The sequence below is a fragment of the Nilaparvata lugens genome, chromosome 2, assembly GCF_014356525.2.
Source record: "Nilaparvata lugens isolate BPH chromosome 2, ASM1435652v1, whole genome shotgun sequence".
Taxonomy (NCBI): Eukaryota; Metazoa; Arthropoda; class Insecta; order Hemiptera; family Delphacidae; genus Nilaparvata; species Nilaparvata lugens.
The window spans coordinates 94010542-94028495 of NC_052505.1; the positions used below are offsets into that span (position 1 = coordinate 94010542).

The 17954-nt window shown below is 34.3% G+C and overlaps 2 protein-coding genes across 2 annotated transcripts; both read right to left on the reverse strand.

Annotated features, from left to right (window-relative positions):
• Positions 1–1747: 1747 nt before the first annotated feature.
• LOC111047889 (beta-alanine-activating enzyme) lies at positions 1748–10102 on the reverse strand. The gene is made up of 5 exons (XM_039422141.1): positions 9506–10102; positions 7505–7653; positions 4590–4756; positions 3462–3711; positions 1748–2196 (listed from the first exon to the last, which is right to left on the reverse strand). The coding sequence occupies exons 1-4, from the start codon at positions 9634–9636 to the stop codon at positions 3583–3585; spliced, it is 576 nt and encodes a 191-aa protein (XP_039278075.1). The 5' UTR covers positions 9637–10102; the 3' UTR covers positions 1748–2196; positions 3462–3582.
• An 82-nt stretch (positions 10103–10184) lies between these two features.
• On the reverse strand, positions 10185–16031 carry LOC120349726. Its single transcript, XM_039420271.1, has 3 exons — positions 15915–16031; positions 11451–11753; positions 10185–10456 (listed from the first exon to the last, which is right to left on the reverse strand). Exons 2-3 carry the CDS (start codon positions 11650–11652, stop codon positions 10185–10187), a joined length of 474 nt encoding a protein of 157 aa, XP_039276205.1. The 5' UTR covers positions 11653–11753; positions 15915–16031.
• Positions 16032–17954: the final 1923 nt, after the last annotated feature.

Genomic DNA, 17954 nt, shown 5'->3' on the forward strand with positions numbered 1-17954 from the left:
CAGTAGCAAACCAGATGTTCGACAACGCTGTTCTCCTATCTTTCTCTACTCTCATCGTTAAAAAAATAAGTAGGCCTCACTATATTCGTTACAGTTTGATATTCTGGGGAGGCTATGACACACACCTTGGGGTAATTTTCAGGAGGCAGAAAAGAGCTCTGAGAATAATCTTCAACCTCAGTGCCCGAACATCCTGTAGGCCTTATTTTGTGAGAGAGAGTATATTAACTTTGCCAGCCATGTACTTTCTGGAGATCATCACGTACGTTAGTAAAAATTGGAAGCATTCTCATCCGTTTTACTTGATCATTGAGGAAAGTTCTGTTAAAAAGAGCGCCATACTCAGTGGATGAATGTGTGAATGTCTTGAGGAAGAAAATTACATATCATAGAATTATTACAAAATAAAAATTTCTTTAAATCAACTGAAATTAATCGATTTCTTCCAGGGGGTGCTCCTGAAGGCAGTGTTTTTCTTTGAAGTCTCCTCCTTGCACTATTGTATTTTCTGTGTTTATTATTGATTGTGACGATTCAATGTTGTGAAGCTTGTCTTTTATATGCAACTATTTGAATAAATGAAATTTGATTGATTGGATTATACGTCCTTGACTCCTTCCGAGTCAAGCCGAATATAGTGAGACACATTACAATAGCAATAGAGGAAGACGGGAGAACATCGATGCCGGTATATCTTATGTACCTAATAATCACTGTTCATTCTTGTTTAAGATAATCATATATTATATTTGTCAAGGAAATATATTTTCCTACAGTTACCCTGAAAAGTGGCCATTGCTGCACTGATTACAGAACGCAAAGAATCACTTTTCCGCTCTAGTGCGGGAAAAATTTTTCCTGCACTCCAGATTTGCAACATGGCAACGCAAAATAGTTAGTAGGTTATATGGAGCACCAGTGCAGCAAAATCAAAATGAAGTAGGTAACAGTGACTGAGCTGCTATAGTGAGCAGAGGTGCAACGAAGCACAACGAGCACAGCATTAAGTATATATTATAACCAAGGACAACATTTTTATTCAATTTGACAATAAATTAAGGTTTTTATCAATAATAAAATTACACAGAAAAACATTTGATGGATTTCAGGCAATTTTACCCATATTTACCCACTTTTCATATTCAATGGTAACTGTAGGAAAAACTTAATGTGAAATACGTGCGCAACCGCAAAGTTCCTCTGCTGCACTCAACAAACCATTCCGCCCTCGCCTACGGCTCGGGTGTAAACGTTTCTTTCGATGCAGCTGTCACTTTGCGCACTAGTTGCACAAATAACTATTTAAATTATGAAATAATGAATTTCCATTAATAAAAAATATTCAATCATATAACGAGCCACTATTTTCAATTTAACAACAGTACATTACTCACCTTTCAAGTCCGGACGCGTTTCAAGACACTCCATCTTCAGCGGACAGACAGTACTTTCAATACTGTTTTTTTACAGCGTACAGAGAGTACCTTGGTACTGTTCAGCTATCTTCATCAACTGCGTATTGCAATAATCTTTTCACAACAGATTCTTTAAATACTCAATATTCTCTTCAATACTTCAATATTTTCTATATAATGTTCAGTTTTCATTTCTACAGCTTACAGAGAGTACCTTGTACTGTTTACCTATCTTCATCAACTGCTTATTGCAATAATCTTTCCTCAACAGATTCCTTAAATACTTCAATATTGTCTTCAATACTGTTCAGTTATCATTTCTTACAGCGTACAGAGAACCTTAATATATTTATTTTCAACACCACTTATTGCTATAGTCTTTCTTCAACACAGTTAGCGTTATCAATTATTGAAATACAATACAAATATTATCTCTACAGCCTACTACGATTCTAGCATCATGTATCACAGGTGAAGAGAATATTTCCCCGGGCAGTTTTAGCGAGGTCAGCACAGATCCGTCACTCAAACTCATAACAAAAACCGTTCCCGTTGTGTTGGCTCCTACGACCAAATTATTTAAAATATCCACAAAAGGAGTTGCAAACGCAGGAGCCAACAAGCTTGCTTTCCAAATCAAAGATGGCTGACACATGACGTCACACACCGACAAGCAGTAGACGTGTGCATCGTGACATCCGAACAGGATCAGTGTTTTGTTGGCAACACTGGCTGATGTCAAGGATGAGAAAATGTTGCCGTCGGCTTTGAACGTCCACAGCTGAAACAATAAATAGCATAATCTATAATTGACCGAGCAAAGTGAGGTCTAAGATTCAAGTCGACGGTTTGGCATTTCTCTTAATGTTTAAATGTGTAAATGTTTATATTTTGCGCATTTACGGCGAAACGCGGTAATAGAATTTTCATGAAATTTGATAGGTATGTTCCTTTTTAATTGCGCGTCGATGTATGTACAAGGTTTTTGGAAATTTCGCATTTCAAGGATAATATAAAAGGAAAAAGAAGCCTACTTCATACGCCAATATTAGAGTAAAAATCAGACTATAGAATTATTCATTATAAATCAGCTGACAAGTGATTACACAGATGTGTGGAGAAGCCAGTCTATTGCTGTATTTCCATAAGGTCTACAGTTTCAATCAGGTACTTGTGGATGAGAATACAGCGTGAGGTCTACTGTTCACAGAACTACTAGTATAATAAAGAAAAGAACTATCTTATTCACGTAAGGATAGGAAATTCAAGAATGACGCATCATCACGTCTGAATTACTCAACTGATTATCTTGGATTTTTGCATATACATTCTTCATCTATTAATGATGTTTATAGGCGTATTTTAAATTCTTAAACATCTCAGTAGGTCGAGTTTTCGGTTAGCTAAGTTTTTTATTAGACCTTGCGGAGCACGGGTTACCTGCTGGTTATATATAATATCATCAACAGAATGTTGGATGGAGTCCAATTACACAGTTTAACAAGTACATGATCGAATATATTTTACCTACTTTTATCAAATATTTAATTTCCTGTTTTATTTGTTCTCTTAAGCTTAGGACTATCAAATATTTGAGGACTGTAACGATAATATTTCAGCTTTATATGATAGTTTAACCTTATCTAAATTTGGAAGAGGAATAGCACAAGGTTACCTTATTTTTCCTCTCCCTATCATTTTTATAATGTTGCTACTAATTATAAAGCTGCGTACACATATTCGCGCTTCCAACCCGCACCGAGCACGCTCCCCCTCGTACCGCCCTCTTCCTCCATCGAACCACAGTCGCTCCGCCCACGCACCCATCATGAACGTTACGGAAGATGTTAGATCTTCTCGCGTTCCCCGGTCGAACCACTGTTGCTCGCCGGTCGATCATCAATCGCTCTGCTGGAGTGACGTTCGGTTGCGGAGCAGAGCGAAAGTCTGTACGCACCTTAAGAATGAATAGTGCCATAGGACCTTTACTCATCATACTCACAGACATTTGACAGACCAAGAAACTACAGAGCATTGATCACTCACCAACGATCCACAGACAGTCTTCAAACAGTTGACAGAGCCAGAAACTTCGGCAAAAACTATGACGTCAGAGCCAAGCAAGACGGGCGATGCGAATATGGCGAAGACAGTTTTGTTTTCCACTTTAAGGCTCCTTATCTATCTCCAGACACACACAAGTTCCATCCAGTAGACCAGCGAATACTAGGTTACTATCCTTGTCTATGCAAGGTGTGGCATAGAAGCTACCTCCACCTTTCCATTTCCATATTACCTGCCAAAAATAGAACGTCCGTCAAAAACGAATATCACCTATAATATAATAAAGGAAAGGTATACATGTAGGGGATAGGAAATTCACAAATGACGCATCATCACGTCTGAACTACTAGACTGATTAACTTGAAATTTTACATATAGATTCTTAAATTATCGAGGATGGTTATAGGTCTATTTCAAATTCTTCGTAGGTCCAGTTTGTCAGGTTTTTAATTAGACCCTTTGCGGAGCACGGGTTACTTGCTAGTTCACGCTATAAAGAGGTCCACGCTATAATGGCAGTCAGTATTTTATTAACATTGGTGTTGCTATCCTTTTCTAGCTCCCCAACATTGCCAGATCGATTTTCAACAATGTACAAATATTAGTGAAACAAACATTAAATTTCAATTAAGAATAATTATTATTCAATAATTACAAAATATATTTGATCAGTTTTAAACAAGAATAAGCAGTTGATATTACATCAGATATATGGGTATCAGCTATCCTCTATACTAAACAGTGACAAGGCAGAGAGTCGGCAACGCTGTTCTCCCATTTTCTTCCACTGCCATTATAACGTGGACTTCCTTATAGGGCACTGAATATACATGAAAAGTAGAAAATTGAAAACATAGACAGCCATTTTGTTGAAAATGATATCAGTTTGTACTCATTTTTTAGCAATGATTGCAAGGATTTTAATTATTCCAAATATCCAATTATAGCTATATAAATAAGGATTTCTGCTACTGCAGTAGTTATAATATCCCAGCAGTTGGTTAAACTGCAATAATAAAATATTCCATCGATGTTAATTAGGATAATATTGAGGGAGATAGAATTAAAGATACATAATCTCTTATTGTTCACTAAAATCTGTCATCTCACCTGGAGTTCATCCGAAATACAATACAAATGCTGATCGTATGACCCAAAAATAATTGATCCTTTCTCATCCAATATGGGAGTACTCTTGACCATTCCAGAGGAAGCAAATGATAGAACCGGTTGTCCAGTTTCCAGATCTATACACCTGAGATAGCCATCATAACAACCTGAAACAGGAAATTTATGAATTATATTACAATTGAAGTATCATACTGAGAAAGATATTTGTTTACTCTAGTAAGCCTTATAATAAACAGAAAAATGTTGTTAATAGTTCAATCTTATTATTTATGTAACTGTTGATTATTATACGATCCCGACTCTTACGCCCTGCACACACACACACACACACACAAACATCGTGTTTTGTTCATACGATATTTTGCCGTCACTATTCAGATTAGACGAATTTTGCCGTCAGATTAATCGGAGCTTTACAAACATCATCTATTTGAAATCATCTGTTTAATCTAATAGAATTTATAAGGACGACAAAATATCGTACGAACAAAAATCTATGTGTGTGTAGCTAGCCTTACATAACTGCTTAAAAAATAATATATTGTATTTTTATTTTTAAAATTTTCTTATATGTGATTAAGAATATGGGCAGTTTAACGACCAATGCACAGGTACATTCACACTTTACAAGAAACAGGAACAACTTTATCGTTCAGCCTCACAGGCTAACTCTTTTTGAGAAAAAACTAGCTACATAGGGACAACATTTCTAAACAAGTTGCCTAGTAATATAGATTTTAAGAGCATGACTTTCAAAAAAAATCTTCATGAGTTCCTTGTTGAAAGAAGTTTTTATAGTGTAAATGAATTTTTATGTGACAATTATGTGTGATATCATATTTTTTGTACATGACAATGTTCAATTGTATAGTTGTGATTCATAATGACTGTACTGTATTGAACAAATAAAAAATATTATTATTATATAAAGTACCTTTGTCGGGTTATGGAAAGTAGACGGAGCCGCACTTCCAGTCTACTATTGCTCAATAAAGGCTGAAAAAGGTTCATTCTCTAATTCTCGATTACCATACTCTATTGTACTCTGATTCCGCTTCATTACCATCATTAGTGGCCCTTCTCGTTTCTGGAAGGCACTTCTAGCTAGTAGCGAGCACCAACTTATCTATCACTTTGCATCTTACATTTTGTTACTTGTATTTTCTACAATTATTAATGAATCTAACTCAATTATCAAGTACTTGTAATTGTATTATACCCGAGGGTTCATTTGATGGTACTCAACTTGCTCACAAGCTGTATACAGACTAAATTGAGTTACAAACAATTCGATAATTATTGAGCGTACAATTTTTTTGGCGTCATTTTAAATTTTATTAGATTCAACATAATGCCTATTATAATGTGTTTATTCTCATCATGTACACTTAGGCCCAGTTGCACAACAGCCGGTTAAATTTTAACCGTGATTAATTTCACGGGAACCAATCAGAGAAGGCCTTCTTGATAAGACGGATTCTCTGATTGGCTCTCGTGGAATTAACCATGATTAAAATTTATATTTAATTTAAATATATGGTCTTCGATTGGATTTGTACTTTAAAATCTATAGTAATGTATGTGTTTATCCAATCACTGTAGGCTACCGCTCAAAGTGCCTTTAAGTAACCAGACTGGTCCACTAATATATTCGTAGGAGTGGAAAATTCGTGATTGCTTAACAATTAACGTTTTCAAACCCCCCTTTGTCATATTTTGTAAAGAAATACCCCCAATCACCTGAAACAGATAGAAAATTTCAGTCTTTACACCTACAAGCAGCATTCAAGCAGATGGTTTTAGAAATCGGTAGGGATGCTGCAAATCAACTGATTCAATCCGCCTATAGAATTTCTGGTCTTTGTAAATTTGTCTATTTCTAATGAATGCTTTCAAGCTAATTTATTTCATTTAAGTCTATTTTTCATTAGTAGAGTTAGTGGTGGAGTTCCCTGGGCAAGTACTAACTACCTTGTGAACTCTCCCAATGAAAACGTTCATGGTAGAGTACTAGTTTTTAGTAGAGTAGAGTGGGATATCACCGTGGGATAGTACTCTACCACTTGCCTTCCCCCACCACCGCTTCTCACTCTACTCTACTATGCTAATGAAAACAGTCTCGATCTAGTTGATCGAGCGAAGTGAGGTCTAAGATTCAAGTCGACGGTTTGGCATTTCTCTTAATGTTTTAATGTTTATATGTTGCGCATTTACGGCGAAACGCGGTAATAGATTTTCATGAAATTTGACAGGTATGTTCCTTTTTTAATTGCGCGTCGACGTATATACAAGGTTTCTGAAAATTTTGCATTTCAAGGATAATATAAAAGGAAAAAGGAGCCTCCTTCATACGCCAATATTAGAGTAAAAAACAGACTATAGAATTATTCATCATGAATCAGCTGACAAGTGATTACACAGATGTGTGGAGAAGCCAGTCTATTGCTGTATTTCCGTAAGGTCTATAGTTTCAATCAGGTACTTTGGATGAGAATACTGCGAATACAAACTTTAAAGCTATTAATTAGGCTAGGTAATTCCATAATATGGACGATTGTATTTTTTGGATTACTGAGGAATGTTAGAAGATAATAGAATTGTTTCTCAATTTCAGTTCACAATATAAAGGTATTTTCATATTGTAAAAAAATCATTCCCCATACAAAGACCCAGTCTTTGTGGGGGATATTCAATATTGAATTGATTTTATTTTGAAATTAAAAATTTAAGTACCCTTTTTCAAAAACTCAAGTATTTTTCTAAGGGTACTTGGATTTTTAATTTCAAAATAAAAATAAGAGTAGCCATCACCAAAAAGTTAATTGTTTTTGTATGATGTATAAATGTTTATGATTTGTGAATTTAACACTATTTGATTTGATACCATAACTCACCTATATATCCATATTTCCCACAATGTGATACAGTCAATGAAGACTCAATCCTATCCGGCAGATGACAAGACGATTTCAAAAGTCCGCTGTTAAAATCAAGTTGAACCAAGTCACCAGAATGAGAGCCTACTGATACCACTGTTGCTCCACTAGAACGAATTAAAAATGTATAAGATGAATACATAAACTGAAACACAACAGTTATATACGAATGCAAAGAGTTGGGTATTCTGATAATAAAATATAGATAATAATGTGCAATGTTTTTTTAGAGTTTAATTAAATCGTAGAGTTGCTGAAAATTCAAGAGTTACCCAAAAAGTAGGTATTCTGAAAATGATATAGAGAAAGTAATATCATAGAATAAGAAGATATCTCATGGTATAGGTCGTTTCCAAATTTGAAGCCGATTCTTTATTAACTCAAGCCGATTTCTGTCGACTACTGACGACTATTACTGTGTTGTAGTGGTGAGAGTGTAAGAACGGTACAGTATGAGATACTATCAGCATCACGTCGCTTCACGAAAAATAACACTGGGACTATAGGCTTGAGTTAACAGGGAAATTTGAAACACAAACGCCCTATAGAATGGGATTTCTTCTTATGTATCTCTTTTCTGTATAGGGCTATTTGTAATATAAATAGAAAGAAAAATAAAAATCTCAGTACCCTTTTTCAATTATTTTATCAGAACATGTTTCAACATTGATGCCATTTACATTAATCCAATGTAAAGAACAGACAATGCTAAAAATAAAATGAAAAATTATACTGTTGAATTGAACTTTACTTTAACAAAACTTGGAAATGGCATCAATGTTGAAACATGTTGTGATAAAATAATTCAAAAATGGTAATAAAATTTCTATTTTTCTTTCTATTTATATCTTCTTATGCTATCTTTTCTCTATGATATTCCATGTAATAATTCATATGATATAATTCAGTAGTTTAGAGTTTTTAGTAGTTGTTGTAGAGCTGTCATTCCATAGATACGTGACGATAGAAGCAATAGAATGTTTAAAAATCGTTTCTTCGTGACTCGGAACCCACCAAAAGATGTGGGTTCATTCATCATAATTTTTCTCATTAGCCATGCACAAGCATGGAGCTTATCTGGGCATCATCCTCAGCAAAAAATGGAGGGAATAGATTTGAAAATTACATAAATACTAAGAACCAAAGAATCAACAAATCAAGAAATATTTAGAAATTTAGATAACTTAGTTTTTTCTAAGTGAATTTTTTACAGAATCGACAATGGATGCCTAATTTCCATTATTTGGAGTTTTAAACAAATCATGTAGTATGTAGAAGTATGTAATGTCCATTATTGAATTAATATTAGCTTAGAAATTGTATCAAGATCAACAAATTTTATCAAGACTGCCAGTCAAGAAGTTCAAGTGAAACTATATTTTTTGAGGTTGAAAGAAAAGTTTGGAGTAGCAGAAAAAATATGTGGTTTAACAATTAGCTGTGAATTTAACTTTTTGTATAAAGAAATATTTGGTTTAACAAAGCTGTGAGTTTTACATTTTGTATTAAACATTTCACTCACTCAAACTCACTCATTCATTCAAACTAAAACTATAGTGAGGTCCACGTTATAATGGCACTGGAGAGAGATAGGAGAAAAACATTGCCGATCCTCCGTCTTCTCAATGCCTTCTAAGGACGGTAGCTGATACAGGTTTATTGATGTAATATTAACTGTTCATTCTCGTTTAAAATAATCAATTATATTTTATTGAGCAAGAAATTATATTTTCCAATAATTTAATAATTAAGATAAAATATTTTGTTAATTAATTATTAATTCTCCATTGTTAAAAGACTATATGGCAACAGAGCAAGGCGAGAAAGAGATAGCGCTATCAGCTTTGTTGAATGGTAGACAAGGATAGCAATACCATTACTAATCAAACAATGCCATTATAACGTTGGCCTCACTATTGTTGTAAGTTTTACTTTTAGTATTTGTAAGATTTTACTCACTTTTGATATGCTATCACTGTCGGAGACGCATCCACACATCTCTTCAGAAAATACTTCCATTCAATAGCCATCCCAATTTTCTCGGATAAATTTAGTTCCATGCATTCATGTACATTTTCCGAATACACCATAAGTTTGCCTCTGCATTTCACTGACAAAACAGCACAATCAGCATTATTCTGAACTATTTCAATTTTTCGTCTTTTAATTAAAGGCTCGGAGATGTCAGAAACCCCTTCACGATTAAAATTGGAAGTTGTTTCAATGCTTCTACAGAATTCGTTTCTATATTTTCCACAAGGTTTGTTTCAATATTGTTTCCAAATTTAGATGGAACATTTTCTATAAACTTTGACTCAATATTCTTCCCACACTTTGTTCCAAAATTTTTGACAAAATAAGATGGAGCATTTTCTAATTGTTTTGCTCCAATACTTTCTACAGAATCTACAGGCTTGGAGAAGTCACAAAACCCTTCACGATCAGAATTGGAAGTAGTTTCAATACCTTGTATAAAATTTGTTTCAAAATTTTCCACAAGCTTTGTTCCAATATTTTCTCCAAATTCAAACTGAACATTTTCTAAAAACTTTGTCTCAACATTTCCCCAAACTTTGTTTCATCAAGTAAACTACAACATTCCTCAAAAGTACAGTCTGATAAAAGATTAGTCAACAGTTCACTGGGAACCTTGGGAGAAACTGGTGCAATTTTGAGATGAACTGTACAGCTGATATCGATGTACCACCACATGAATAAAACCCACCGAGCTTCTTCCATCAATTTTATCTGAATTTTCATTCTTTTCTTCAAAATCGACGCTGCTACCCGATGTACAGGATATCCAGAGAGATCTCAGATGTAGTCTGAATGGAATCTTTAGAGTTGAATTTGTTTCAGATGGGTCGGTTTCTCTGAGAATTTTCTCCAGTTGAGAACGATCAATTTTACCTGAAAAAAAATTTCATTCAAAATAATTGTTTATTGAGAATTATATAGCATCATAATAAATCAATACTCATTCATAACATTTTTCTTGTAGTCTAATACTGTACAGGTAACTTACAATGTGTAAGCTGTTATTGGTGGAAGCAAAGAGTTTTTAATACTATATAGAACTATTATTACTCTATACTCTATATAGTGAGGTCCAAGTTATAATAGCAGTGTTTTAATAGCAATTGTATTGCTATCCTTGTCTATCATCAACAAAGCAGATCTCTCTGCTTTGCTATCTCTTTCTCGCTCTTTGTTCTGCTGACAGATCGTCTTTTAACAATGTAGAATTAATAATTAATTAACAAAATATTTCATTTTAATTATGAAAATTCTCTATGAAACTATTGAAAAATATTATTTCTTGCTTAATAAAATATAATTGATTATTTTTAACGAGAATGAACAATGTATATCATTCAACAAAGCAGATAGCGCTATCTCTTTCTCACTTTGCTCTGTTGACAGATTGTTTTTTAAGAATGTAGAAATATAATAAATTAATCCAAAAATATTTAATAAAAGATTCATTATGAAATTATTGAAAAATATAATTTCTTGCTTGATAAAATATAATTAATTATTTGAAACGAGAATAACCAGTTAATACTACATCAATAAACCGGTATCAGTTACCCTCCTTAGAAGGCATTGACAAGACAGAGGATCGGCAACGTTTTTCTTCACTGCCATTACAACGTGGACCTCACTATAGTATACTATACTTTATAGTATTGTAACATGCCTGCTACTCTCGTTGGAAGGGTGACCACTTGAGCCATCTCCTCTGCATATATGATTCATGAGTTGTTGAAAAATTGCTTCCAGGTGGTTCGGGAAACACAAAACTGTAGGTCCACTAATCTCTCAACATCATCATCCTCCTCATAACTCATGCACAATCCTTAGGCTTATATGGACATCAACCTCAGAAAAAAATTTATCTCACCATTGCAATTTAGAGGCAACTCATGTAGCTGAATTAAAGTATCCGGAACAGACGCGTTATTAGGCAGAAGTCCTTCATTCTTCAACCAGAATTTCAACTGACTGTTGTGTTCAATCTGGAAATTATCCGCCTGATAGAACAGTACAAGACCGCGTGTGACGTCATTGATACAGCAGCAATTGCTGACGTAAGGGCTTTTCATGGCCGCTTCCTCTATGACACCAAGATTGACTTTTTGACCCCACCTTTTCACGACTCGGTCCTGCGTCCCACAAATTTCAACGATTTTCCACAGTTTTCAACCTGAAAACGACAAAAATAAGATTTTCAAACATATCTATAGGTTGATTCGCCATCAATTGTCTTATTTTCCTTAGGACTACTCTTGAATATAAATAAAATAGAAATCCAAGTACCCTTTTACTTTCCTTGCCCTATTACCATAGGTAAGGAAAGTAATGCTTTCCAAAAAAATTAAGGTACCCTAATTTCAAGTTTTCTAAACGTTTAAGGTCCCTGAGTCCAAAAACATGATTTTTGGGTGTTGGTCTGTGTGTGTGTGTGTGTGGTTGTATGTATGTGTGTGTGTGTGGTTGTATGTGTGTGTGTGTGTGTGTGTGTGTGTGTGTGTGTGGTGTGTGTGTGTTGTGTGTGTGTGTGTGTGTGTGTGTTTGTGAAAACGATAACTCCATTCCTAATCAACCGATTGACTTGAAATTTTAAACTTAAGGTCCTTATACCATGAGGATTCGACAATAAGAAATTCAATAAAATTGAATAAAAAATGGTGAAAAAAATGGCGGATAATTACTAAAAAACCATGTTTTTCACAGTTTTATCGAAAACGGCTCTAACGATTTTCTTCAAATTTATACCATGGATAGGTATTTTTAAGCCCTATCAACTGACATGAGTCTCCGTTCCGGGAAACTAATGGGGGGTCCACCCCGTCCTTGAGAAATGGACTTTGTAGCCTCCTTCTCGTGCATGAGCTAGGTAGGTAGAGCAGTTCATAAAAAAACACATAGACGAGATATTTAATCTGTAGAACAGCTGCTTTGACGACTTACAAAAAAATCATCGAATTTCACAATTTACACAATGGAAAAAGTACTCTAAAAACAATAAATTATATATACACATATACAGAAGTCTGATCGTAGTTTGAAATATGTTGCCGCCAATCGTCATTATGTTATTCCCTGAATTATTCTCGTTTAAAAATGGTGCTTACAGTTCAATGAGCAAGGAAAGTTGTGTGAGTGTACCACACCATATTTTTAAAATTGTTTACTCAAAACATGATTCGGCTATATGATGTCATTACCAAGTAAATCATTGTACTTGATAATCGCATCGTAAAGCCGAACATGTAGTGAGTAAACAATTTTAAAAGGGTACTTGGATTTCTATTATTATTTATAATATCTAAAGGCTACTTTTTTTGATAGTTTTAAAAATATGTAATAAACCCAACATTTCAAAGGTTTGAATTATCAATAGGAAAAGTATTCAGATTCCCATTATAAAGTCAGCACCTGATAAACATTGGTTTGCTATACTCGGCTCATTAGACAAAGTATAAAGCTTATAATAATAATATAGTGAGGACTACGTTATAAGGTTGAGGCATTTTTCATACCAGTGAACCAGCCTTCCAAAACCCTCTTCATAAAATGATGTCGCCAAATGAGTTCACGTGGGCTATGAAGTTGTTTTAGAGCTCCTCGCTATAGTATGGAAGCTCTGCCCTCAGTCATGTTTTGAGTTTGGGGGAAAGGTATAAGCTACTATAATGAGGTCCACGTTATAATAACAGTGTTTGATTAGCAATGCTATTGCTATCCTTGTCTATCATTCAACAAAGCAGAGTAGCGCTATCTCTTTCTCGCTTTGCTCTGCTGCCAGATCGTCTTTTAACAATGGATAATTAATAATTAATTAACAAAATATTTCACCTTAATCATTAAAATTAATTGTGAAATTATTGAAAAATATAATTTCTTGCTTAATAAGACATAATTGATTATTTTAACCGAGAATGAACAGTTGTAATATTACATAAATAAACCTGTATAAGCTAATTTACTATTAGATTATGGATAGATATATTTTCACTCTTACTTAATATACTTTCAATTTATTATCAAATCATGGAAATATATATTGATCACTTTTAACAAGAATGAACAGTTAATAATATTACATCAGATATACCTGCATCAGCTATCCTCTATAGAAGGCATTGACATGACAGAGGATCGGCAACGTTGACCTGTTATCTTTCTCCACTGCCATTATAACGTGGACCTCACTATAGCTTATGTAATAGCTAATTATAATAGCATACTCGTATAGCATCAATTCTAACTTCGCACTATTAAAATGCTTGCATGCTATAGTGAGGTCCAATTTGTAATAGAAGTGAAGAAAGATAGGAGAACACTGTTGCCGATGATAGGCCTTGCCACTGCCTTCTACAGAGATAGCTGATACCGGTATATCTGATGAAATATTAACTGTTCACAATACAACTATGAGGTTGGATTTACTTTCACATTTAAACAATTGTCCAACATTTACTTTATACTCAACATATAGGGCCGGTTTCCGAGCTCGGGATTCAAGTTCTAAACTTTAAACAGCTGGAGTCAGAAAATTGGCTTCCAAAACTGGGCGTAGTCGCGTAAATAGTTGCAGCAAAACAAATCTTCATTTTCTCATTTCTATAATGGAAACGTTTTTCCTTGACGAAATGACACATTCCTAAATAATTCAAACTAGCTGAAACTTTACACTTTTTTATCTTTATTTCATTTTGTGTTCAATTTTCTAGTTTTTCGAAATTCAATTTAAACGTGGACTACGACCCGCCCCGTTTCGGAAAGCCAATTTTCTGACTGCAGCTGTTTAAAGTCTAGAACTTAGCTAAATCCCGATCTCGGAACCGGCCCTTAAACATAAATTTCAGTCGAAGCTTTCAGGCCTGTTGCACAAAATCTATTAAATATAATTGGTGATTAAATAATGGGTTATATACCTCAAGAATAAAACAGAGAAGCAGAAGACGTTCTAATTAGCAATTGATCACAATTAAAATGTAATAGATTTTTGTTCAACGGATATTGATAATGGTGTCTACGAACTCTAAAACATAGGCCCGGTTGCACAAAAGCCGGTTAAATTTTAACCGTGATCAATACCACGAGAATCAATCAGAGAAGGCCTTTTTGATATGACTGCTTCTCTCATTGATTCTCGTGAAATTAATCACGGTTGAAATTTAATCGGCTTTTGTGCAGCCGGCACAAAGACAGCTATAGATTTTTTTTGGCTAAGGGCCTACATTAGCTTTAGGCTTGTGCGTGGGCAATGAGGCGGATGATAATGAGATATGAATGGACCTACAGTTTAAGGTAGATTCCGAACCACCGGAAGTGATTTACAACGCATGAATCATATTCAGAGGAGTTGGCTCAAGCGGTCACCCTTCCAACGGGAGTAGCAGGCGCATGATTCTCAACTTATCAAGCGATAGCTTATCAGCGCGACCACTGAATCAAACCGCCCCCTATTGAATTAAATTAGAATAAGAATGTTTATTTCGCCAAATTTTTACATAATAGTTACAAAACATGAATGATTTGGCACAGCCAGCAAAGTTAAACTTGTGCGCTAGCTGTGAGTTCATAAAGCAAACAGTACGAAGTAGCCTATAGCAATACTGAAAAATGGAAAAAAATATACCTATGTAATAAATATTATAGTAATGCTTCTTATAAATAATGCAATGATAAGAATTGAATATTACGTGTTAAAACCAATTATACAGGTGATAACCAAAAACAGATCATACAGCCTACATTTAAATCTTCTAAATGCAAACTAATGAAGAAGAATACAATAAAAATGAAATTTTCAGTTGTGAGCACATCCCAGTGCTTAATCAATTTTCATAAATAATACAAAAGATAGAAAGACATTCAAAACTCAAAAGAATCATGAATAGATTTATTAACATTTAGGTATTGTAAAATATTATTCTGCTCAACCCATACTTATTTTCTTGATAGGTGCTTTAGTAATTTTTGAATAATTAGTTTTATCGGAATTTTGTTTGAAAATATTTGCAAAGATAGGTGAATTGATGTCGACAAACTACTAGTTTTATTAAGTTGATATTGCAATTATTTAATGCTAATGAACGAGTTTGGTACGGTATATTTCTAATTTCTAGATACTTCTATTCTTATTTAAGTGCAAAACATCCTAGTTACATACATCTGTCTTAGTGTGGGAACACTTAATTCTTCAAAAGTTTCTTGCTTGGTATCGTCTTGGTTACCCAGTGCTGCCCTTATAAAAAAAATAAATTACTTACTGAAATATTACAACTTACTGAACTATTGAATGTAATTGATTTTAGTTGTAAGCTTTACACAAAAATATATTCTGAAATCATACCTGAACCAAATCACCAGTTGCTCTGAACACAGGTTCCTTTTTGGAGTCTTCTAATACTTGAGAAATACTCTCATTATCTAGAATACATATTCTACTTTGGCTCCCTGTAAAAGAACAATATACTTGGGTAAGTTTCTGTTGTGAATAGGCCTTGATATTGATAGCAGCTTATCATGGGATAAACATGTTTCTCAGGTTGTAAAAAGATATCCCCCGGCCTTTTTGCTTTGCGACAATTGACAGATTGGACAGACAGTGAAATCCCTGTACCACTCTTTAATACATTCTCATCTGGCATTCGGACTTCCTATCGACGGAAGTACAACCAAGAGTAACCTTGATAAGATACTATTACAACAAAAAAGAGCTCTCAGAATAATAATGAAGTTAAGAAGATTAGACTCAATAAAACTCGTTTTTCTACAGTTTGGAATCTTAACAATCTATGGACAATATATTTTTGACGTAGTCATGTACTTAAAAAATACTCGTCAACAGGATCAATAAATGAAACACATGGCTACAACACCAAATTTGGAAGGATCAAGGAGAGGCATAGATTGGATTTCTTTGAGAAGAAAACACTTTTTAAGGGGAGAAAATTTTTCAATGCTTACCCTTACACCAAACTGAGAATCTCTGGATAGCAGCGCTCATTTAAACGAAGCCATAGCGGCCAACAGTTACAGATGGAATTAAATAGAGAATGATCATTTATTCAAATGCTTATTAATATAATTATTATTTAACGAAAATCCTAAATAAATGCTGTGAATCACCCCGAAGACTTCTGCTACTGCAGACATTGACAACAGGGTTGACAGACTAGATGGAAATTCGATGAGAACTACTATCCAAAAATTAGAATAATAATTATATATTAATTAGCATTTGAATAAATGCATTCTCTATTTAATTCCATCTCTAACATTGTAAACCGTTATTTGTTTCTCTTGACATTAACGGTTTACAACTAATATATTCATGTTGTTGCCCAGTATATACACAGAAATATAACTAAAATGAACACAAGAGGTATGATTCATTTATATAACACACGCCAAAGACAACTTGATACCCAACGTAACCGGTTAACTCAAGTACAGAAGTCCCAGGAGAAGGAACAAAGGTCTACAATAGGTTGCCAGAGTCAATAAAAATTATCCAGTCTCTTTGTTCAGCAAATCACTATTTGGCTTCTGCGTGAAAACCCCTTCTATTCTTTGGAGAAGCTTTTATACATTCTTTTAAAGAATTGTGTTTTGTTATCAATAAATAAATAACGAGCGTAGCTCAGTACCCCGATATTTGATAAATTAATCAACTAAACATTTTATTATGTAAATTCATTATGAAATTATTGAAAAATTTTTTTTGCTTATAAAATCTAATGATATTTTAACGAGAAGGACAGTTAATATTACATCAATAAACCTGTATCAGCTACCGTCTATAGAAGGTATTGACAAGACAGAGGGATCAAACATTGTTCTCCTATCTTCTCCTCTGCCATATAACGTGGACTCACTATGGAGCTCTATACTTTCAACCGACAGCATTCCTCATCAATGCCTCCCATATTCACCAATACTGACACCATACAGTGAATCTCACTGTTAGAAAAAGTTCGAAGAACTAGAAATTATGTTCCAACAATGCAGCTAATGGTGAGATGTCAGCATACCGTATAGCTAACATCAATGCTCCCATTCAAATAATGCTGACAGATTGTAGTGAATTCTGCTGTCCCCTAGACTCAGGCAGGTCAAAAACATGTTGAATAATGTAATAATGCTCTGGCGACTGTAGAAGAAAGAACAAAAACTATGGGCATATGTTATGCACAGGTGTTTGAAAATTGGAGGGAAAATATCGGACCAATTCACTCACTCACACTGTTCCAACTTATTTTTTCCACCTTTTTCTCTTCGTCTTCTTCTTCTTCTTCTCTCCCTCCTCACTCCATTCCATTATTACGTGGACCCTCATAAAGCATAAAAGAGATCCCACGGCATAGGCTGTTTTTGTTCCAAATTTACA